At 40.2% G+C, this 24,882-nt stretch overlaps 1 protein-coding gene across 1 annotated transcript in view; it reads right to left on the bottom strand.

Moving 5' to 3' along the window:
• Nucleotides 1-24,882, bottom strand: part of SEC13 (SEC13 homolog, nuclear pore and COPII coat complex component) — a 54,451-nt gene that overhangs the window by 7,509 nt on the left and 22,060 nt on the right. The window contains exons 6-8 of the mRNA XM_082848875.1: nt 10,031-10,164; nt 9,457-9,580; nt 8,310-8,456 (exon numbers count right to left, since the gene is read on the bottom strand). Of these exons, the coding sequence (XP_082705001.1) occupies nt 8,310-8,456; nt 9,457-9,580; nt 10,031-10,164 (405 nt within the window). The remainder of the gene's footprint in view (nt 1-8,309; nt 8,457-9,456; nt 9,581-10,030; nt 10,165-24,882) is intronic.

The raw sequence follows: 24,882 nt of genomic DNA, 5'->3' as shown, positions 1-24,882 counted from the left end.
TGCCACCAGACCTGGGTACTAGTCCTGATATTGGCACTCACTAGAAATAGGGTTGGGTTAGCTATCCTTTGAGGGTCATTCCAGCTCAAATTCTATGGCTTTTAGATAGGGCCTGATGGATCTTTCTGGGACCACTGAACCCAATAGGGACCCTAGGCTGGGTAAAAGCTGTCTGCAGAGGGTCTTGAAGAGATACTACTTGCACACCCATGTGCACTGCAGCATTATTCACAATAGCCAAAAGGTGGAAGCGCCCCAGTGTCCATCAACAGAGAATGGATAAATAACATGTGGCACAATGGAATATTATTCAGCTTTCAAAAGGAAGAAACTATGACATACGCTACACCATAGGTGATCTACAACACAGATGAAGACACTACGCTAAGTGCAAATCAAAACTACAATGAGGTAGGTGTGAGGTACCACGTCACACCAATCAGAATGGCCACCATCAAAAAGGCTACAAATAACAAATGCTGGAGAGGGCGTGGAGAGAAGGGAACACTCCTACACTGACAGTGGGAACGTAAACTGGTGCAGCCACTATGGAAAACAGTATGGACGTTCCTCAAAAAAGTAAAAACAGAGCTACCAATATGATCCAGCAATCCCACTCCTGGGCATATATCCAGAGAAAACTCTAATTCAGAAAGATACATGCCCCCTATGTTCACAGCAGCACTATTTACAAGAGCTAAGAGTTGGAAACAACCTAAATGTCCACTGACAGATGAACAGATAAAGAAGATGTGAAACACACGCAACGGAATATTACTCAGGCATAAAAAAGATTAATGCTATTTGCAGCAACATGGATGGACCTAGAGATCATCATATCAAGTGAAGTAAGTCAGAAAGAGAACAACATATACCATATGATATCGCTTATATGTGGAATCTAAAATATGACATGAACTTATCTATGAAAGAGACTCCGAGACACGGAGAACAGACTTCTGGTTGCCAAGGTGGATGGGGGGTGCAGGATGGATGGACTGGGAGTTTGGGATTAGCAGATGCAAACTGTTATATATACAATGGATAAACAACAAGGTCCTACTATATAGCACAGGGAACTACTCAATATCCTGTAATAAATCATAATGGAAGGAAATATAAAAAAGAATGTGGATACACACAACTGAATCACTTTGCTGTACAGCAGAAATTAACACATTTTAAATCAACTATACTTCAATAAAAAAGAAAAAAAGACACTGCTGAGACTGGTTGAAGATGGCAGAGTACAGGGACATGCTCTCACTCCCAAAAGCGACAGCAGACTGCTGAACAGTCATCGACAGAACACACTGGAACTCACCAAAAAAGATAACCCCCCAGGCAAGGACAAAGGAGAAGCCACAATGAGATGGTAGGAGGGGCGCAATCACAATACAATCAAATCCCGTAACTGCTGGGTGGTGACTCATAAACTGGAGGACACTTATCCCACAGAAGTCCACCCACTGGAGTGAAGGTTCTAAGCCCCATGTCAGGCTTCCCAACCACAGGATACGGCAGGAGAAATTCCTAGAGAATCAGACATTGAAGCCTAGTGGGATTTGATTGCAGGACTTTCACAGGACTGGGGGAAACAGAAACGCGACTCTTGGAGGTCACACACAAAGTAGTGTGTGCATGGAGACCCAGGGGAAGGAGCAGTGACTCCATAGGAGACTGAACCAGACCTACCTACCTGCTAGTGTTGGAGGGTCTCCTGCAGAGGCAGGGGGGGGTGCCTGTGGCTCACCATGGGGACAAGGACACTGGCAGCAGAAGTTCTGGGAAGTACTCCTTGGTGTGAGCCCTCCCAGAGTCGGCCATTAGCCCCACCAAAGAGCTGAGTAGGCTCCAGTGCTGGGTCGCTTCAGGCCAAACAACCAACAGGGAGGGAACCCAGCCCCAGCCAACAGCAGAAAGGTGGATTAAAGTTTTACTGAGCTCTGCCTGCCAGGGAAACACCCAGCTCTAACCCCCCTTCCATCAGGAAGTTTGCACAAGCCTCTTAGATAGACTCATCCACCAGAGGGCAGACAGCAGAAGCAAGAAGAACTACAATTCTGCAACCTGTGGAAGGAAAACCACATTCACAGAAAGATAGACAACATGAAAAGGCAAAGGACTTTGTACCAGATGAAGGAACAAGATAAAACCCCAGAAAAACAACTAAGTGAAGTGGAGACAGCCAACTTTCCAGAAAAAGAATTCAGAATAGTGATAGTGAAGATGATCCAGGACCTTGGAGAAACAATGGAGGCAAAGATCGAGAAGATGCAAGAAAATTTTTAACAAAGACCTAGAAGAATTAAAGAACAAACAGATGAAAAATACAATAACTGAAATGAAAAATACACTAGAAGGACTCAATAGTAGAATAATTGAGGCAGAAGAACGGATAAGTGACCTGGAAGACAGAATGGTGGAATTCACTGCTGCGGAACAGAATAAAGAAAAAAGAATGAAAAGAATTGAAGACAGCCTAAGAGACCTCTGTGACAATATTAAACACAACAACATTCGCATTATAGGGGTCCAAGAAGGAGAAGAGAGACATAAAGGACCCGAGAAAATATTTGAAGAGATTGTAGTCAAAAACTTCCCTAACATGGGAAAGGAAATAGCCATCCAAGTCCAGGAAGCACAGAGAGTCCCAGGCAGGACAAACTCAAGGAGAAACACGTGGAGACACATAGTAATCAAATTGGCAAAAATTAAAGACAAAGAAAAATTATTGAAAGCAGCAAGGGAAAAACGACAAATAACATGCAAGGGAACTCCCATAAGGTTAACAGCGATTTCTCGGCAGAAACTCTACAAGCTAGAAGGGAGTGGCATGACATATTTAAAGTGATGCAAGGGAAGAACCTACAACCAAGATTACTCTACCCGGCAAGGATCTCATTCAGATTTGATGGAGAAATCAAAAGCTTTACAGACAAGCAAAAACTAAGAGAATTCAGCACCACCAAACCAGCTCTACAACAAATGCTGAAGGAATTTCTCTAAGTGAGAAACACAACAGAAGAAAAGGACCTACAAAAACAAACCCACAAGGGCTTCCCTGGTGGCGCAGTGGTTGAGAGTCTGCCTGCCAATGCAGGGGACACGGGTTCGAGCCCTGGTCTGAGAGGATCCCACATGTCGCAGAGCAACTGGGCCCGTGAGCCACAACTACTGAGCCTGCGTGTGTGGAGCCTGTGCTCCGCAACAAGAGAGCCACAACAGTGAGAGGCCCATGCACCGCGATGAAGAGTGGCCCCCACTTGCTGCAGCTAGAGAAAGCCCTTGCACAGAAACAAAGACCCAAAAGCCAAAAATAAAATAAAAAATAAATAAAAAATGATAATAGGGCTTCCCTGGTGGCGCAGTGGTTGACAGTCCGCCTGCCGATGCAGGGGACACGGGTTCGTGCCCTGGTCTGGGAAGATCCCACATGCCGCGGAGTGGCTGGGCCCGTGAGCCATGGCCGCTGAGCCTACGCGTCCTGTGCTCCACAATGGGAGAGGCCACAATGGTGAGAGGCCCGCATACCGCAAAAAAAAAAAAAAAAAAGATAATAAAAATAAAGGAATTCCTTTAAAAAAACAAACAAACAAACCCACAACAACTAAGAAAATGGTAATAGGAACATACATATCGATAATTACCTTAAACGTGAATGGATTAAATGCTCCAACCGAAAGACCCAGGCTCGCTGAACGGATACAAAAACATGACCCATATATATGCTATCACAAGAGACACACATCAGACCTAGGGACACATACAGACCGACAGTGAGGGGATGGAAAAAGATATTCCATGTAAATGGAAATCAAAAGAAGGCTGGAGCAGCAGTACTCATATCAGATAAAATAGACTTTAAAATAAAGAAAGTTACAAGAGACAAGGAAGGACACTACATAATGATCAAGGGATAAATCCAAGAAGAAGATATAACAATTATAAGTATGTATGCATGCAACATAGGAGCACCTCAATACACAAGGCACTGCTAACAGCTATAAAAGAGGAAATTGACAGTAACACAATAATAGTGGGGGACTTTAACACCTCACACCAATGGACAGATCATCCAAACAGAAAATTAATATGGAAACACAAGCTGTAAATGACACAACAGACCAGACAGATTTCATTCATAGTTATAGGACATTCCATCCAAAAACAGCAGATTACACTTTCTTCTCAAGTGCACATGGAATGTTCTCCAGGATACATCACATCTTGGGTCACACATCAAGCCTCAGTAAATTTAAGAAAATTAAAATCATATCAAGCATCTTTTCTGACCACAATGCTATGAGATTAGAAATCAATCACAGGGAAAAAAACGTAAAAAACACAAACACATGGCTGAACAGTACATTACTAAAAAAACATGAGATCATTGAAGAAATCAAAGAGGAAGTCAAAAAATACCTAGAGACAAATGACAATGAACACACGATGATCCACAACCTGTGGGATGCAGCAAAAGCAGTTCTCAGAGGGTAGTTTATAGCAATACAAGCCTACCTCAAGAAACAAGAAAAATCTCAAATGAACAATTTAACCTTACACTTAAAGGAACTAGAGAAAGAAGAACAAACAAAACCCAAAGTTAGCAGAAGGAAAGAAATCATAAAGATCAGACCAGAAATAAATAGAAACAAAACAATAGCAAAGATCAATAAAACTAAAAGCTGGTTCTCTGAAAAGATAAACAGAATTGATAAACTATTAGCCAGACTCATCAAGAAAAAGACGGAGAAGACTCAAATCAATAAAATTAGAAATGAAAAAGAAGTTACAACAGACACCGCAGAAATACAAAGCATCCTAAGGGACTACTACAAGCAACTCTATGTGAATAAAATGGACAACATGGAAGAAGTGGACAAATTCTTAGAAAGGTATAAGCTTCCAAGACTGAACCAGGAAGAAATAGAAAAGATGAACAGACCAATCACAAGTAAGGATATTGAAACTGTGATTAAAAATCTTCCAACAAACAAAAGTCCAGGACCAGATGGCTTCACAGGTGAATTGTATCAAACATTTAGAGAAGAGCTAACACCCATCCTTCTCAAAGTGTTCCAAAAAATTGCACAGGAAGGAACACTCCCAAACTCATTCTATGAGGCCACCATCACCCTGATTCCAAAACTAGACAAAGATACTACAAAAAAAGAAAGTTACAGACCAATATCACTGATGAATATAGATGCAAAAATCCTCAACAGAATACTAGCAAACAGAATCCAACAACACATTAAAAGGATCATACAGCATGATCAAGTGGGATTTATCCCAGGGATGCAAGGATTTTTCAATATACGCAAATCAATCAATGTGATACACCATATTAACAAACTGAAGAAGTAAAACAATATGATCATCTCAATAGATGCAGAAAAACCTTTTGATGAAATTCAGCACTCATTTATACTAAAAACTCTCCAGAAAGTGGGCATAGAGGGAACCTACCTCAACATAATAAAGGCCATATACGACAAACCCACAGCAAACATCATTCTCAATGTGAAAAACTGAATGCATTTCCTCTAAGATCAGGAACAAGACAAGGATGTCCACTCTCGCCACTATTATTCAGCATAGTTTTTGGAAGTCCTAGCCACGGCAATCAGAGAAGAAAAAGAACCTAAAGGAATACAAATTGGAAAAGAAGAAGTATAACTGTCACTGTCTGCAGATGACATGATACTATACATAGAGAATCTTAAAGATGCCACCAGAAAACTACTAGAGCTAATCAATGAATTTGGTAAAGTTGCAGGATACAAAATGAATGCACAGAAATCTCTTGCATTCCTATACACTAATGATGAAAAATGTGAAAGAGAAATTAGGGAAACACTCCCATTTACCACTGCAACAAATAGAATAAAATACCGAGGAATAAACCTACCTAGGGAGACAAAAGACCTGTACTCAGAAAACTATAAGACACTGATGAAAGAAATTAAAGATGATACAAACAGATGAAGAGATATACCATGTTCTTGGATTGGAAGAATAAATATTGTGAAAATGACTATACTACACAAAGCAATCTACAGATTCAATGCAATACCTATCAAATTATCAATGGCATTTTTACAGAACTAGAACAAAAAATCTTAAAACTTGTATGGAGACACAAGAGACCCTGAAATAGCCAAAGCAATCTTCAGGGAAAAAAACAGAGCAGGAGGAATCAGGCTTCCTGACTTCAGACTATACTACAAAGCTACAGTAATCAAGTCAATATGGTACTGGCACAAGAACAGAAATACAGATCAACGGAACAGGATAGAAAGCCCAGAGATAAACCCACGCACCTATGGTCAACCTAATCTATGATAAAGGAGGCAAGGATATGCAATGGAGAAAAAAGTCTCTTCAATAAGTGCTGCTGGGAAAACTGGACAGCTACACGTGAAAGAATGAAGTTAGAACACTCCCTAACACAGTTCACAAAAATAAACTCAAAATGGATTAGAGACCTAAATGTAAGACTTGACACTATAAAACTCTCAGAGGAAAACATAGGAAGAACACTCTTTGACATAAATCACAGCAAGATCTTTTTTGATCCCCCTCCTAGAGTAATGGAAGTAAAAACAAAAATAAACAAATGGGACCTAATGAAACTTAAAAGCTTTTGCACAGTAAAGGAAACTACAAACAAGATGAAAGACAGCCCTCAGAATGGGAGAGAATATTTGCAAAGGAATTAATGGACAAAGGATTAATCTCCAAAATATATAAACAGATCATGCAGCTCAATATTAAAAAAAAACAAACAATCCAATCAAAAAGTGGGCAGAAGACCTAAAGAGACATTTCTCTAAAGAAGACATAGGGATGGCTAAGAAGCACATGAAAAGCTGCTTAACATCACTAATTATTAGAGAAATGCAAATCAAAACTACAATGAGGTATCACCTCACACCAGTGAGCATGGACATCATCAGAAAATCTACAAACAACAAAGGCTGGAGAGGGTGTGGAGAAAAGTGAACCCTCTTGCACTGTTGGTGGGAATGTAAATTGATACAGCCACTATGGAGAACAGTATGGAGGTTCCTTAAAAAACTACAAATAGAACTACCATATGACCCAGCAATCCCACTACTGGGCATATACCCAGAGAAAACCATAATTCAAAAAGACACATACACCCCAATGTTCATTTCAGCACTATTTACAACAGCCAGGTCATGGAAGCAACCTAAATGCCTATCGACAGATGAATGGATAAAGAAGATGCGGTACATATATACAATGGAATATTACTCAGCCATAAAAAGGAACAAAATGGGGTCATTTGTAGAGACATGGATGGATCTAGAGACTGTCATACAGAGTGAAGTAAGTCAGAAAGAAAAATAAATATCGTATATTAACGCATATATGTGGAACCTAGAAAAATGGTACAGATGAACCGGTTTGTAGGGCAGAAATTGAAACACAGATGTAGAGAACAAACGTATGGACATCAAGGGGGGAAAGTGGCGGGGGGTGGTCGTGGTGGTGTGATGAATTGGGAGATTGGGATTGACATGTATATATACACTAATATGTATAAAATGCATAACTAATGAGAACCTGCCATATAAAAAAAATGAATACAAAAATTCAAAAAAAAAAACAAGACACTGTGCTAAGTGAAACAAGCCAGTCACAAAAACCCAAATTCCTTATAATTCTACTTACAGGAGGTCCCTACAGTAGTCCATTCATAGAGACAGAGAGCACAATAGGGGTTGCTAGGGGCTGGGGGAGGGGTAATGGGGAGGTGCTGTTTGAAGAGCACAGAATTTCAGTTTGGGATGAAGAGTTGTGGGTTGATGACAGTGATACTGCAGAATAACGTGGATGTATCAATACTTAACACTATAGAACTGTACACTTAAAAAAAGTTAAGATGGTAAACTCTGTTATATGTATTTTACGTATAACTAAACGTTACCATGAAGATGAGGTTGTCAAATGGTCAGGGTGATGGACTGCCAGGGTGGTGGCTTTGGATTTACCTTGGGTCTGATTATTGGCTGTGCCACCTAACAGCTTCATGACCCCTATGCAAGTCAAATCTCTGTCGCCATCTCTATCTGTATAAGGGGGATATACAACCCCTCGGGATTGGGTGGGGGGTCGTAAGAATTAATGATGTAAATAAGAGACACGCTCAAAACAGTCTTCATTCAGGTTCCTCCCAACCCTGCCATTAGATGGAAGATTCAACTGTGCCCTCTACTGGACACACTAAAGACAAACAGGGCCCTGTGTGCCATGTCATGGAAATAGGGTGTATTTACCTTATTATCTCCGCCTGAGACAGCTAGGATGTTGGCTGTGATGGACCAGCTCACATGCCATACAACATCATTGAACTTGTGCAGCAGTTTGGGGGACCACGCATTGCCCGAGGCATCATCACAGGTCCAAATGAACACTCGACCATCCTGGGAAAAGACAGGCTAGAGTCAGGAGATGGGGGCAGCAATCCTGCCCTGGTGATATCCTCTCAATCTGGAGCTATATTGGACTTTTGCAGGAATAGGGTGGGGGATTCAGGGCAAAGCACAGCCAAGGACCTCCTCAGTGTTCACATCTTTGAGGACTAATTTCCAGCCCAGCACCCTTGCTTTTATCCCTTTACCCCAGGAACACATTTCAAACTGGTCAGGAGTCTCCCAGGTTCCTTTCCTCATACTGGTTTCATCGTCCGCACCGCTAATTCTCAAATTTTCTCTGGGGCTTTCCTCACAACTGCCAAGTAACTTCGTTGTTTTGGCTCCCTCTGGCTCTGTACTTTCTCAACTGAATGGGTATTGCTGTCTAAACGCCAAGCTCAGAGAATGAGATGGGACCAAAAAACAAAACAAAACAACACACACACACACACCAAAACAAACCAAACTAAAACAGAACAAACAGAATTATCTTTTACATCATTTAAGCCTGTTCTACTTGGTCCTCTCAAATTTAGGACCAAGTAGAAAAGGCTCAAATGATGTAAAAGGCCAGGCTCAACTCTCATCTTGGGTGGTAGCATATAATTAACGGCTTATCCTTGGTCTTACTTTTGTTATCTGTCTGGGAATAGTGAGTAGGTAGATGAGCCCAAGGTCTTACAATTTCCCATTGCTCCTGGTCCTTGCTTGGGAACACTCTCAGAATGATGCCTGGGTACCTCCATTCCCTATCCACAAAAGGGTCAGGAGGGGAAACTAGTCCTGAATTTGGTCTTGCTCTTGGCTCAGTGGAAGAAAGCCACTGTGGCTTCTGACCAAGGCTTCACTGCGTGATGACAGGGCTCCAGGTGCTCCCTTATTTACAATGGCCTATAGTTGCCTGTCTCCTGCCCTTCCCCTTCAAGGATTTCCCCTAGGGGAACTGTAAGGGCTGATGGGACTTCCTGAGATTAACTAACACAGGATGCTTGCACAGGTCTGAGCTGACCTGGGAGCAGCTGGCGATGGTGCTCGTGGGCAGGCCGATGGAGGGGGCCCAGGCCACATCTCGAACCCAGTCACTGTGTGCTTCCAACTTCTGCTCTTCCTTCCACTGGCCGTCCTCTTCCTCCCTAACAGGGGAGATGGTGGGGAGAATTCAGCAGGCAGCAGCCCAGGTGCCATTCCCACACCTCCATTCCCCCCCACCCCACAGGCTCCACAGGGGTGGAGAAGCTATTCCACCTTTCTGATAACATTTGTTGAACCTACAGAATTTTATTCAGTTCACCAGCTATAAAGAAGCCCTCCAGGAAATGCTGTGTTCCTCCACAGCCAACAAGTCAGCTCTAGCAGTTGTGAATTAGGAAGAGTCAAAGCTCCTGAGTAAAGGGAAAGTTTACTTTTGGATGTTTACTTTTTTGTTTTTATTTTAAAAAGGATGTCCTCTGAGAGACTGAAGACAGTATTCTATGGGCAAAGGGAAAAAGACAGTTGATCCCGTTTCTGGTGAACTGAGGCTGAGTCATGGTAGGGTAGAAGATGAGAAGTGTCCCCTTGAGAAGTTCACCAATGCCACTTACTTCCACAGTTTGATGAGGTTGTCACAGCCGCCTGATGCAAACTTCTTGATGTAGTTGGGCTTCTGCCCAGATGGCTGGTCTATGAGGCTTCCAGGTACGACAGCAGGGGCCCAGCTGACGGCATTGCAGCCAATCTGTACGGAGGGGGAAGGGGGACTTGCAGTGACTCTGCCCCTTTGCCTGGCACAAGGATACTGCTTCTGCAGACCCAACGCTGATGTTTATTCCTTCTGCAATTCTCAGGACTGGATTATGCAGGACAGCTGTTTTAATGAACTAAGGATTAGCCACCCAGAACTCTTCTTCAAGGATTCCTAACAGTGCATGTATTTTTCAGCAACATGTATTTAAAGAAGGAATTAGGGAATCTCAGGAATCTAAGAAAAGAACATTTTCCAAACATATGAAGGGAGGGCACAGATTCAAAAAACCACACAAAGTAAATATATGGATTAATGAATTACTCTAAAGCACTCTTGTAATCACTCCCAGGTCAAGAAATAAAACGACCATTTACCCAAGAAGCCCTGTCATGTATGTCCTACCTGAATCATAGCCCCTCTGTTCTCCTGTAAGTAACCATTATTTTGATTTCTAATGTCTATTTTTTAGCTTTGTCATCCAAATGTACATCCTTAGGCACTAGTTTATTTTTGCCATTTAAAATGTTGTTTAAATTGCAATATTCTTTTTATTGAAATACAGTTGATTTGCAATACCATGTTAGTTTCAGGTGTATAGCAAAGTAATTGAGTTATACATATACACTGTCCATGATAGGTTATTACAAGATATCGAATAGAGTTCCCTGTGCTATACAGTAAATCCTTGTTGGTTATCTATTTTATATACAGTAGTATGTATCTGTTAATCCCAAACTCCTAATTTATCCTCCTCCCTTTCCCCTTTGGTAACCACTTTTTTTTTTTTTTTTTTTTTTTTTTGGCCATGCCATGCGGCATGCGGGATCTTAGTTCCCTAACCAGGGATCGAACCTGTGCCCCCTGTATTGGGAGCATGGAGTCTTAACCACTGGACCACTAGGGAAGTCCTATAAATTTGTTTTCTATGTCTGTGAGTCTGTTTCTGTCTTGTTTCATTTTTTTTAAGATTCCACATATAAGAGATATCATATGATATTTGTCTTTCTCTGACTTAACTTCATTTGTATGATAATCTTTAGGTCCATCCATGTTGCTACAAATGGCATTATTTCATTCTTTTTATGGCTGAGTAATATTCCATTGTAAATATGTACACCACATCTTCTTTATCCATTCGTCTGGTGATGGACCCTTAGGTTGTTTCCATGTCTTGGCTATTATAAACAGTGCTGCTATGAACGTTGTGGTGCATGTATCTTTTGGAATTAAGAGTTTTTGTATTGTCTGGATATATGCCCAGGAGTGGGATTGCTGGGTCGTATGGTAGCTCTATTTTTAATTTTTTAAGGAATCTCCATATTGTTCTCCATAGTGGCTGCATCAATTTACGTTCCCACCAGCAGTGCAGGACGGTTCCCTTTTCTCCACACTCTCTCTAGCATTTATTATTTGTAGACTTTTTGATGATGGTTATTTTGACCAGTGTGAGTAAACATTTTTTTGATGTTTCTTACATCTTGTAATTTATAGATTCTCTGATCTTACTGGCTCAGACTCAGGTTTCTTCCCTTTGCCAAGACTACAGGTGGTGGTGTATTCCTTCATCAGGAGGCACATGATGTCAGACTGTCTCTCTTTTTATGTTATTACCACCTGTCAATAATTTATGCCTCTCTCAATTCACTGGGCATTACAAAATGGTGATACTGTCATTCTATTCATTTCTTTGTCATTTATTACATGGAATACTCTAGACAGGGGCAATTTCACTCATTAATATTTGCTTCCCCAGGGGTACAGATCAGGTAAGAAAGGCAAGATAAATGCTTGATTCTTTCTGAACTAGTTCTGTCATTCTCCAAAGATGACTGATTCTCTTTTAAATATCAGGATGAACTCACGGAGTTAAGCATATTTGACAGGTTTCAGTTCACTGCCATTATTCTAATTTTTTACACTCCAACTGCCCATCTTTGGCAGTGTGAGCCTGTTCAAGTTAGCTCCTTTGACACAACCCTAGTATGTCAAAAAGTATGTCAGTGATCATTTCTATCTGGTATGACAAGATGTTTGTACTTTTCCTGCCTGAGACCTGGGATCAGCCATTTCCTCAAGAGCTCTGGTTTCTTTTAGTGAGAAATTGTATTTCAAGTCTATTTCTGGTGCTAGGGATGCTCACTGGTACATAATTATTTATTTTATTTCATTTAACACACAGCAGAATAGTCTCAGAATAATATTATCAATATGATTACTAATAACATTAAAGAAAGTATTTGCAATGCCCTCCCCATTCCCCCCACCGTTTTTCTGGGGGGTGTTTTCATGTGCATGGTACCAGCTGCTTGTGCTGCACACTGTTTATTTAACAGTTATACTCTATCTATCTTAGCCGAGCACACGATCAGGACCTTGTTCAGTGTTAGTTCTTTACAATTAACTGTATATTTATATGGATGTCTTTCTAGTCATTTTTGTTGTCTAAAACTTATTCTTTAGTAGATACCTCAGGCAGGGCTCATGGAAACAACAGTCCTTGAGTTCTTGCATACTGGAAACAGTCTGCATTCTTTACAATCCAATTTTTTTTTGTTTTGTCTTGCGGTATGCGGGCCTCTCACTGTTGTGGCCTCTCCCATTGCGGAGCACAGGCTCCAGACGCGCAGGCTCAGTGGCCATGGCTCATGGGCCCAGCCGCTCCGCGGCATGTGGGATCCTCCCGGACCGGGGCACGAACCCGTGTCCCCTGCATCGGCAGGCAGACTCTCAACCACTGTGCCACCAGGGAAGCCCCCTACACTCCAAATTTTAAAGGAAGATCTAATTGACATTAACAGAACATAGAGTGCACAAACTGATGAACTTTGACATCAGTATACTCTGTAAAACCATCACTACAATCAAGATAACAAATGAATCTCAAAGTGATGAAAGAAAAAAAAATTCCAACCAAGAATACTCTACCTGGCAAAGTTACTGTTCAGAATTAAAGGAAAGATAGTTTTCCAGATAAGCAAAAGCTAAAGGAGTTCACCACCACTAAAATGGCGTTACAAGAAATGTTAAAGGGACTTCTTTAAGCTGAAAAGAAAGGGTGCTAATTAGTAACAAGAAAACATATGAAAGTATAAATCTTCCATAGGTTTTATACTCATAAGGTAAATATATATTGAAGTCAATGGATTAACTGCTTATGAAGCTATTATGAAGGTTAAAAAAGATAAAAACTGTAACTACAGTACTTAAAGATACACAAGATAAAAAGATGTAAAATGTGACAACAATACATAAAAGGTGGGTGGGGGAGGGTAAAAATGTAGAGCTTTAGGGACTTCCCTAGTGGTCCAGTGGGTAAGACTCTGCACTCCCAATGCAGGCGGCCCGGGTTTGTTCCCTGGTTAGGGAACTAGATCCTACATGCATGCTGCAACTAAGAAGTCCGCATGCTGCAACTAAGAGTCTGCATGCTACAACTAAGAAGTCTGCATGCCGCAATGAAGATCCTGCATGCTGCAATGAAGAGCTGGCATGGTGAAAATAAATAAATAAAAAATAAATATATTAAAAAAAAAAGTAGAGCTTTAGAATGGGTTCAAACTTAAGTTGTAATCAACTTAAAATAGACTATTAATATGGGTTGTTATATATGTAAACTTCATTGTAAGGACAAAGCAAAAACCTATAGTAGATACACAAAAGATAACGAGAAAGGAATCTAAGCATACCATTAAAGGTCATCAAACCACAAAGGAAGAGAGCAAAAGAACTATAAAAAGCCAGAAAAAACCAAAATGGCAATAAGTGCATACCTATCTATAATTACTTTAAATGTAAATGGACTAAATTCTCCAATCAAAAGACATCATAGAGTGGCTGACTGGATTAAAAAAACAAGAACCATCTGTGTGCTGCCTATAAGAAACTCACTTCAGATTTAAGGACACACACAGACTGAAAAAAGAAGGGATAGAAAAAGATATTCCGTGCAAATGGAAACCAAAAAAGCTGGGGTAGCTATACTTATATCAGACAAAATAGACTTTAATACAGGGACTGTAATAAGAGACAAAGAAAGGCATTAGATAATGATAAAGGAGTCAATTCAACAAGAGGATGTAACATTTGTAAACATTTATGCACTCAACACAGGAAAACCAAAATATATAAAGCAAATACTAACAGACTTAAAAGGAGATATAGGCAGCAATATAATAATAGTAGGGTTATGTCAATGGATAGATCATCCAGACAGAAAATGGCCTTAAAGGCACATTAGACCAGATGGACTTTACAGATATATAGAGAACGTTCCATCCAAAAGTAGCAGAATACAGGCATACCTCACTTTATTGTGTCTTGTTTCATTGCGCTTGATAGACACTGAGTTCTTCACAAACTGAAAGTTGTGGCAACCCTATGTCAAGCAAGTCAATTGGCATCATTTTTCCAACAGCATTTACTTACTTCCTGTCTGTGTGTCACATTTTGGTAATTCTCGCAATAGTTGAAACTTATTCGTTATTACATTTGTTTTTTTGACCTGTGATGAGTGATCTTCGATGTTACTGATGCAAAAAGATTATGACTTCCTAAAGGCTCAGATGATGGTTAGCTTTTTCACCTATAAAGCATTTCTAAATTAAAGTATGTACATTGTTTTAGACATAATGCTATTATTGTACACTCAGTAGACTAGGAGAGTTTAAACATAACCTTTATGTGCATTGGGAAATCAGAAAATTCATGTAACTCCCTTTATTGTGATATTCGCTTTATTGTGGTGGTCTGGAACCGAACGTGCACTATCTCCATGGTATGCCTGTATACTTTCTTCTCAAGTACACATGGAACATTATCCAGGATAGATCATATGTTAGGCCAAAAAAAGTCTTAATAAATTTAAGAAGACTGAAATCCTATCAAGCATCTTTTCTGACCAAAATGATATGGAACTAGAAATCAATTACAAGAAGAAAACTGGAAAATCCACAAATATGTGTAGAATAAACAACATGCTACTGAACAACCAATGGGTTAACAAAGAAATCAAAAGAGTAATAAAAAAAATACTTTCAGACAACTGAAAATGGAAATACAACACACCAAAATTTATGGGATGCAGTAAAAGTAGTTCTAAGAGGGAAGTTCACAGAGATAAATACCCACCTGAAGAAACAAACAAACAAACAAGATCTCAAAAACACCCTAACTTTATACCTCAAGGAACCAGAAAAAGAACAAATGAAGCCCAAAGTCAGTGGAAGGAAGGAAACAACAAAAATCAGAGGAGAAATAAATGAAATACAGACTGATACCACAAAAATACAAAGGATCATCAGAGTCTACTATGAACAATAATATGCAAAAAAATGACAACCTAGAAGTAATGGATAGATTCCTAGAAACACAGAACATTCCAAGACTGAATCATGAAGAAACAGAAAATCTACACAGGCCAATAACTATGAACAAAGATGGTAAAATCCTCAACAAAATACCAGCAAACCAAATTCAACAATACATTAAAAGGATCATACACCATGATCAAGTGAGATGTATTCCAGGGATGCAAGGCTGGTTTACCACCCACAAATCAATCCAGGTGATACACAACATTAACAAAATGAAGGATAAAAATCATATAATTATCTCAATAGATGCAGAGAAAGCATTTGATTAAAGTCAGCATCCATTTATGATAAAACTCTCAACGAAGTGGGTATAGAAGGTATGTACCTCAACATAATAGAGGCCATATATGACAAGCCCATAGCTAACATCAATAGTGAAAAGCTGAAAGCTTTTCCTCTAAGATCAGGAACAGGACAAAGATGTCCATGCTTGCCACTTTTACTCATTAAAGTATTGGAAATCCCAACCAGAGCAATCAAGCAAGAAGAAGAAAATAAAAGCCATCCACATTGGAAAGGAAAATGTAAAACTCAGTATTTGGAGATGACCTGATATTATATATAGAACATCCTCAAGACTCCACCAAAAAACTGTTAGAAATAATAAACGAATTTAATAAACCTGCAGGAAACAAAATCAATGTACAAAAAACTCTTGCATTTCTATACACTACCAATGAACTATCAGAAAAGAAATTATGAAAACAACCCATTTACAATTGCATCAAAAAGAATAAAATACCGGGCTTCCCTGGTGGCGCAGTGGTTGCGAGTCCGCCTGCCGATGCAGGGGACATGGGTTTGTGCCCTGGTCTGGGAAGATCCCATATGCCGCGGGGTGGCTGGGCCTGTGGGCCATGGCTGCTGAGCCTGCGTGTCCGGAGCCTGTGCTCCGCAACGGGAGAGGCCACAACAGTGAGAGAACCATGTACCACAAAAAAAAAAAAAAAAAAAAAAAAAAAGAATAAAATACCTAGGAATGAATTTAACCAATGAGGGGAAAGACCTGTACACTGAGGACAATGATGAAAGAAATTAAAGACAACACAAATGAAAGATATTCATGCAGATGGATTGGAAGAAATATTGCTAAAGTGTCCATACTACCGAAAGCAATCTACAGATTCCATGCAATTTCTATCAAAATTCCAATGCCATCTTTCACAGTACAATCCTAAAATATAAATTGTTTGTTTAGAACAAACAATCCTAAAATTTGTATGGAATCACAAAAGACCCCTTTATTAAAAAGATACAGTAATCAAAGAGTATGGTATTGGCATTAAAAACAGACACATACTCTTTACAACACTGTTACTGGCTATCTACAATTTACTTGTCTACCTGATATTTTCTACCATCACTAAAATGTAAAACAAAAACAAAAAACCAACAAAAAATCAACCAGACACATAGATCAATGAACAGAACAGAGAACCCAGAAATAAACCCATGCATATGTGGCCAATTAATTTATGATAAAGGAGCCAAGAATATACAATGGGGAAAGGACAGTCTCTTCAACAGACAGTGTGGGGAAAACTTGACAGCCACATACAAAAGAACGAAACTGGACCACTATCTTACACTGTACATAAAAATGAACTCAAAATGGATTAAAGAATGTGAGACCTGAAGCCATAAAACTCCTAGAGGCAAACATAGGTGCTAAGCTCCTTGACATTGATCTTGGTGATGATTTTCTGGGTCTGACTCCAAAAGCAAAGGCAACATAAGCAAAAATAAGGGGAACTACATCAAACAAAAAGCTTCTGTACAGCAAAAGAAATCATCAACAAAGTGAAAAGGCAACCTATGGAAAGGGAAAAAATATTTGTAAATCATGTATCTAATAAGGGGTCAATATCAAAAATATAAAAGAATTCATACAACTCAATAGTAAAACCAAATAATTCAACTTAAAAATGGCAGAGGATCTGAATATATGGTTTTCCCAAGAAGATACACAGATGGGTCAACAAGTACATGAAAAAATGTTCAACATCACTAATCATCAGGGAAATGCAAATCAAAACCACAATAAGATATCACCTCACATCTGTCAAAAATAGCTAAGGTTTCCGGGAAGATGGCGGAAGAGTAAGACGCGGAGATCACCTTCCTCCCCACAGATACACCAGAAATACATCTACACGTGGAACAACTCCTACAGAACACCTACTGAACGCTGGCAGAAGACCTCAGACCTCCCAAAAGGCAAGGAACTCCCCATGTACCTGGGTAGGGCAAAAGAAAAAAGAATAAACAGAGACAAAAGGATAGGGACGGGACCTGCACCAGTGGGAGGGAGCCGTGAAGGAGGAAAGGTTTTCACACACTAGGAAGCCCCTTCGCGGGTGGAGATTGCGGGTGGCAGAGGGAGAAAGCTTCCGAGCCGCGGAGGAGAGCACAGCAACAGGAGTGCGGCGGGCAAAGCGGAGAGATTCCCGCACAGAGGATCGGTGCCGACCAGCACTCAGCAGCCTGAGAGGCTTGTCTGCTCACCCGCCGGGGCGGGCGGGGCTGGGAGTTGAGACTCGGGCTTCGGTCGGAGCGCAGGGAGAGGACTGGGGCTGAACACAGCCTGCAGGGGGTTAGTGCGCCACGGCTGGCCAGGAGGGAGTCCAGGGAAAAGTCTAGACCTGCCGAAGAGACCTGCCTTTTTCTTCCCTTTTTGTTTCCTGGTGCGAGAGGAGAGGGGATTAAGAGCGCTGCTTAAAGGAGCTCGAGACGGGCGCTAGCCGCGGCTAAAAGCGTGGACCCCAGAGACAGGCATGAGACGCTAAGGCTGCTGCTGCCACCACCAAAAAGCCTGTGTGTGAACACAGGTCACTATCCACGCACCCCTTCCGGGGAGCCTGTGCAGCCCGCCACTGCCAGGGTCCCGGGAACCAGGGACAACTCCCACAGGAGAATGCACGGCGCGCCTCAGGCTGGTGCAACGTCACGCTGGCTTCTGCCGCCACAGGCTCGCCCCGCACTCCTTGCCCCTCCCTCCCCCCAGCCTGAGTGAGCCAGAGCCCCTGAATCAGCTGCTCCTTTAACCCCACCCTGTCTGAGCAAAGAACAGACGCCCTCCAGCGACCTACAGCAGAGGCGGGACCAAATCCAAAGCTGAGCCCCTGGGAGCTGTGAGAACAAAGAAGAGAAAGGGAAATCTCTCCCAGCAGCCTCAGAAGCAGCGGATTAAAGCTCCACAATCAATTTGCTGTACCCTGCATCTGTGGAATACATGAATAGACAATGAATCATCCCAAATCGAGGAGGTGGACTTTGAGAGCAAGATTTATGATATTTTCCCCTTTTCCTCTTTTTGTGAGTGTGTATGCTTCTATGTGAGATTTTGTCTGTATAGCTTTGCTTCCACCATTTGTCCTAGGGCTCTATCCGTCTGTTTTTTTTTCTCTTAATAATTACTTTTTATTTTAATAACTTTATTATAGTTTATCTTACTTTATTTTATCTTACTTTATCTTCTTTCTTTTTTTCTTCCTTCCCTCCCTCCTCCCTCCCTCCCTCCCTCCTTCCTTCCTTTCTTTCTTTCTTCTACTAATTCTATTTTTTCTCCCTTTTATTCTGAGCCGTGTGGATGAAAGGCTCGGTGCTGCAGCCAGGAGTCATGCTGTGCCTCTGAGGTGGGAGAGCCAACTTCAGGACACTGGTCCACAAGAGACCTTGCAGCTCCATATAATATCAAGCGGTGAAAATCTCCCAGAGATCTCCATCTCAACACCAGCACCCAGCTTCACTCAACGATCAGCAAGCTACAGTGCTGAACATCCTATGCCAAACAACTAGCAAGACAGGAACACAACCCCACACATTAGCAGAGAGGCTGCCTAAAATCATAAGCCCACAGACAACCCAAAACACAGCACCAGACGTGGACCTGCCCACCAGAAAGACAAGATCCAGCCTCATCCACCAGAACACAGGCACTAGTCCCCTCCACCAGGAAGCCTACACAACCCACTGAACCAACCTTAGCCACTGGCGACAGACACCAAAAACAACGGGAACTACAAACCTGCAGCCTGCAAAAAGGAGACCCCAAACACAGTAAGATAGGCAAAATGAGAAGACAGAAAAACACACAGCAGATGAAGGAGCAAGATAAAAACCCACCAGACCTAACAAATGAAGAGGAAATAGGCAGTTTACCTGAAAAAGAATTCAGAATAATGATAGTAAAGATAATCTAGAATCTTGGAAATAGAATAGACAAAATGCAAGAAACATTTAACAAGGACCTAAAAGAACTAAAGATGAAACAAGCAATGATGAACAACACGATAAATGAAATGAAAAATACTCTAGAAGGGGTCAATAGCAGAATAACTGAGGCAGAAGAACGGATAAGTGACCTGGAAGATAAAATAGTGGAAATAACTACTGCAGAGCAGAATAAAGAAAAAAGAATGAAAAGAACTGAGGACAGTCTCAGAGACCTCTGGGACAACGTTAAACGCACCAACATTTGAATTATAGGGGTTCCAGAAGAATAAGAGAAAAAGAAAGGGACTGAGAAAATATTTGAAGAGATTATAGTTGAAAACTTCCCTAATATGGGAAAGGAAATAGTTAATCAAGTCCAGGAAGCACAGAGAGTCCCATACAGGATAAATCCAAGGAGAAACATGCCAAGACACATATTAATCAAACTGTCAAAAATTAAATACAAAGAAAACATATTAAAAGCAGCAAGGGAAAAACAACAAATAACACACAAAGGAATCCCCATAAAGTTAACAGCTTATCTTTCAGCAGAAACTCTGCAAGCCAGAAGGGACTGGCAGGACATATTTAAAGTGATGAAGGAGAAAAACCTGCAACCAAGATTACTCTACCCAGCAAGGATCTCATTCAGATTTGATGGAGAAATTAAAACCTTTACAGACAAGCAAAAGCTGAGAGAGTTCAGCACTACCAAACCAGCTCTACAACAACTGCTAAAGGAACTTCTCTAGGCAAGAAACACAAGAGGAGGAAAAGACCTACAATAACAAACCCAAAACAATTAAGAAAATGGGAATAGGAACATACATATCGATAATTACCTTAAATGTAAATGGACTAAACGCTCCCATCAAAAGACACAGATTGGCTGAATGGATACAAAAACAAGACCCATATATTTGCTGTCTACAAGAGACCCACTTCAGACCTAGAGACACATACAGACTGAAAGTAAGGAGATGGAAAAAGATATTTCATGCAAATGGAAACCAAAAGAAAGCTGGAGTAGCAATTCTCATATCAGACAAAATAGACTTTAAAATAAAGACTATTACAAGAGACAAAGAAGGACACTACATAATGATCAAGGGATCAAAACAAGAAGAAGATATAACAATTGTAAATATTTATGCACCCAACATAGGAGCACCTCAATACATAAGGCAAATACTAACAGCCATAAAATGGGAAATCGACAGTAACACATTCATAGTAGGGGACTTTAACACCCCACTTTCACCAATGGACAGATCATCCAAAATGAAAATAAATAAGGAAACACAAGCTTTAAATGATACATTAAACAAGATGGAATTAATTGATATTTATAGGACATTCCACCCAAAAACAACAGAATACACATTTTTCTCTAGTGCTCATTGAACATTCTCCAGGATAGATCATATCTTGGGTCACAAATCAAGCCTTGGTAAATTTAAGAAAATCGAAATTGTATCAAGTATCTTTTCCAACCACAACGCTATGAGACTAGATATCAATTACAGGAAAAGATCTGTAAAAAATACGAACACATGAAGGCTAAACAATACACTACTTAATAACAAAGTGATCACTGAAGAAATCAAAGAGGAAATTAAAAAATACCTAGAAACAAATGACAATGGAGACACGACGACCCAAAATCTATGGGATGCAGCAAAAGCAGTTCTAAGAAGGAAGTTTATAGCAATACAATCCTACCTTAAGAAACAGGATACCTCTCGAATAAACAACCTAAACTTGCACCTAAAGCAATTAGAGAAAGAAGAACCAAAAAAACCCCAAAGTTCGCAGAAGGAAAGAAATCATAAAGATCAGATCAGAAATAAATGAAAAAGAAACGAAGGAAACGATAGCAAAGATCAGTGAAACTAAAAGCTGGTTCTTTGAGAAGATAAACAAAATTGACAAACCATTAGCCAGACTCATCAAGAAAAAAAGGGAGAAGACTCAACAGAATTAGAAATGAAAAAGGAGAAGTAACAACTGACACTGCAGAAATACAAAAGATCATGAGAGATTACTACAAGCAACTCTATGCGAATAAAACGGACAACCTGGAGGAAATGGACAAATTCTTAGAAATGCACAATCTGCCAAGACTGAATCAGGAAGAAAGAGAAAATATGAACAGACCAATCACAAGCACTGAAATTGAAACTGTGATTAAAAATCTTCCAACAAACAAAAGCCCAGGACCAGATGGCTTCACAGGTGAATTCTATCAAACATTTAGAGAAGAGCTAACACCTACCCTTCTCAAACTCTTCCAAAATATAGCAGAGGGAGGAACACTCCCAAACTCATTCTACAAGGCCACCATCACCCTGATACCAAAAACAAACAAGGATGTCACAAAGAAAGAAAACTAGAGGCCAATATCACTGATGAACATAGATGCAAAAATCCTCAACAAAATACCAGCAAACAGAATACAACAGCACATTAAACCGATCATACACCATGATCAAGTGGGGTTTATTCCAGGAATGCAAGGATTCTTCGATATACGCAAATCAATCAACGTGATACACCATATTAACAAACTGAAGGAGAAAAACCATATGATCATCTCAATAGATGCAGAGAAAGCTTTCGACAAAATTCAACACCCATTTAAAAATCCTGCAGAAAGTAGGCATAGAGGGAACTTTCCTCAACATTATAAAGGCCATATATGACAAACCCACAGCCAACATCGTCCTCAATGGTGAAAAACTGAAAGCATTTCCACTAAGATCAGGAACAAGACAAGGTTGCCCACTCTCACCACTCTTATTCAACATAGTTTTGGAAGTTTTAGCCACAGCAATCAGAGAAGAAAAGGAAATAAAAGGAATCCAAATCAGAAAAGAAGAAGTAAAGCTGTCACTGTTTGCAGATGACATGATACTATACATAGAGAATCCTAAACATGCTACCAGAAAACTGCTAGAGCTAATCAATGAATTTGGTAAAATAGCAGGATACAAAATTAATGCACAGAAATCTCTGGCATTCCTATACACTAATGATGAAAAATCTGAAAGTGAAATCAAGAAAACACTCCCATTTACCATTGCAACAAAAAGAATAAAATATCTAGGAATAAACCTACCTAAGGAGACAAAAGACCTGTATGCAGAAAATTATAAGACACTGATGAAAGAAATTAAAGATGATACAAATAGATGGAGAGATATACCATGTTCTTGGATTGGAAGAATCAACATTGTGAAAATGTCTCTAACTACCCAAAGCAATCTACAGATTCAATGCAATCCCTATCAAACTACCACTGGCATTTTTCACAGAACTAGAACAAAAAATTTCACAATTTGTATGGAAACACAAAAGACCCCGAATAGCCAAAGCAATCTTGAGAACGAAAAACGGAGCTGGAGGAATCAGGCTCCCTGACTTCAGACTATACTACAAAGCTACAGTAATCAAGACAGTATGGTACTGGCACAAAAACATAAAGATAGATCAATGGAACAGGATAGAAAGCCCAGAGATAAACCCACGCACATATGGTCACCTTATCTTTGATAAAGGAGGGAGGAATGTACAGTGGAGAAAGGACAGCCTCTTCGATAAGTGGTGCTGGGAAAACTGGACAGGTACATGTAAAAGTATGAAATTAGATCACTCCCTAATACCATACACAAAAACAAGCTCAAAATGGATTAAAGACCTAAATGTAAGGCCAGAAACTATCAAACTCTTAGAGGAAAACATAGGCAGGACACTCTATGACATAAATCACAGCAAGATCCTTTTTGACCCACCTCCTAGAGAAATGGAAATAAAAACAAAAATACACAAATGGGACCTAATGAAACTTCAAAGCTTTTGCACAGCAAAGGAAACCATAAACAAGACCAAAAGACAACCCTCAGAATGGGAGAAAATATTTGCAAATGAAGCAACTGACAAAGGATTAATCTCCAAAATTTATAAGCAGCTCATGCAGCTTAATAACAAAAAAACAACCAACCCAATCCAGAAATTGGCAGAAGACCTAAATAGACATTTCTCCAAAGAAGATATACAGATTGCCAACAAACATGAAAGAATGCTCAACATCATTAGTCATTAGAGAAATGCAAATCAAAACTACAATGAGATATCATCTCATACCAGTCAGAATGGCCATCATCAAAAAATCTACAAACAATAAATTCTGGAAAGGGTGTGGAGAAAAGGGAACCCTCTTGTACTGTTGGTGGGAATGTAAATTGATACAGCCACTGTGGAGAACAGTATGGAGGTTCCTTAAAAAACTACAAATAGAACTACCATATGACCCAGCAATCCCACTACTGGGCATATACCCTGAGAAAACCATAATTCAAAAAGAGTCATATACCAAAATGTTCATTGCAGCTCTATTTACAATAGCCCAGAGATGGAAACAACCTGAGTGTCCATCATCTGATGAATGGATAAAGAAGATGTGGCACATATATACAATGGAATATTACTCAGCCATAAAAAGAAACAAAATTGAGCTATTTGTAATGAGGTGGATAGACCTGGAGTCTGTCATACAGAGTGAAGTAAATCAGAAAGAGAGAGACAAATACCATATGCTAACACATATATATGGAATTTAAGAAAACAATGTCATGAAGAACCTAGGGGTAAGACAGGAATAAAGACACAGACCTACTAAAGAATGGACTTGAGGATATGGGGAGGGGGAAGGGTAAGCTGTGACAAAGCGAGAGAGAGGCATGGACATATATACACTACCAAATGTAAAATAGATAGCTAGTGGGAAGCAGCCGCATAGCACAGGGAGATCAGCTCGGTGCTTTGTGATTGCCTGGAGGGGTGGGATAGGGAGGGTGGGAGGGAGGGAGACGCAAGAGGGAAGAGATATGGGAACATATGTATATGTATAACTGATTCATTTTGTTGTAAAGCAGAAACTAACACACCATTGTAAAGCAATTATACTCCAATAAAGATGTTAAAAAAAAAGAATAGCTATTATCAAACAGACAAGAAACAGCAAGTGTGGAGAAAAGGGAACCTCTTTGTGCACAGTTGGTGAGAATGTAAATTGGTGCAGCCACTATGCAAAACAGTATGGAGGATCCTCAAAAAATGAAAA

Source organism: Leucopleurus acutus (genome assembly GCF_964270905.1).
Source record: "Leucopleurus acutus genome assembly, chromosome: 10".
Taxonomy (NCBI): Eukaryota; Metazoa; Chordata; class Mammalia; order Artiodactyla; family Delphinidae; genus Leucopleurus; species Leucopleurus acutus.
The sequence above is the reverse complement of the archived record's forward strand: the minus strand, read 5'-3'. Positions and strand labels throughout refer to the sequence as shown.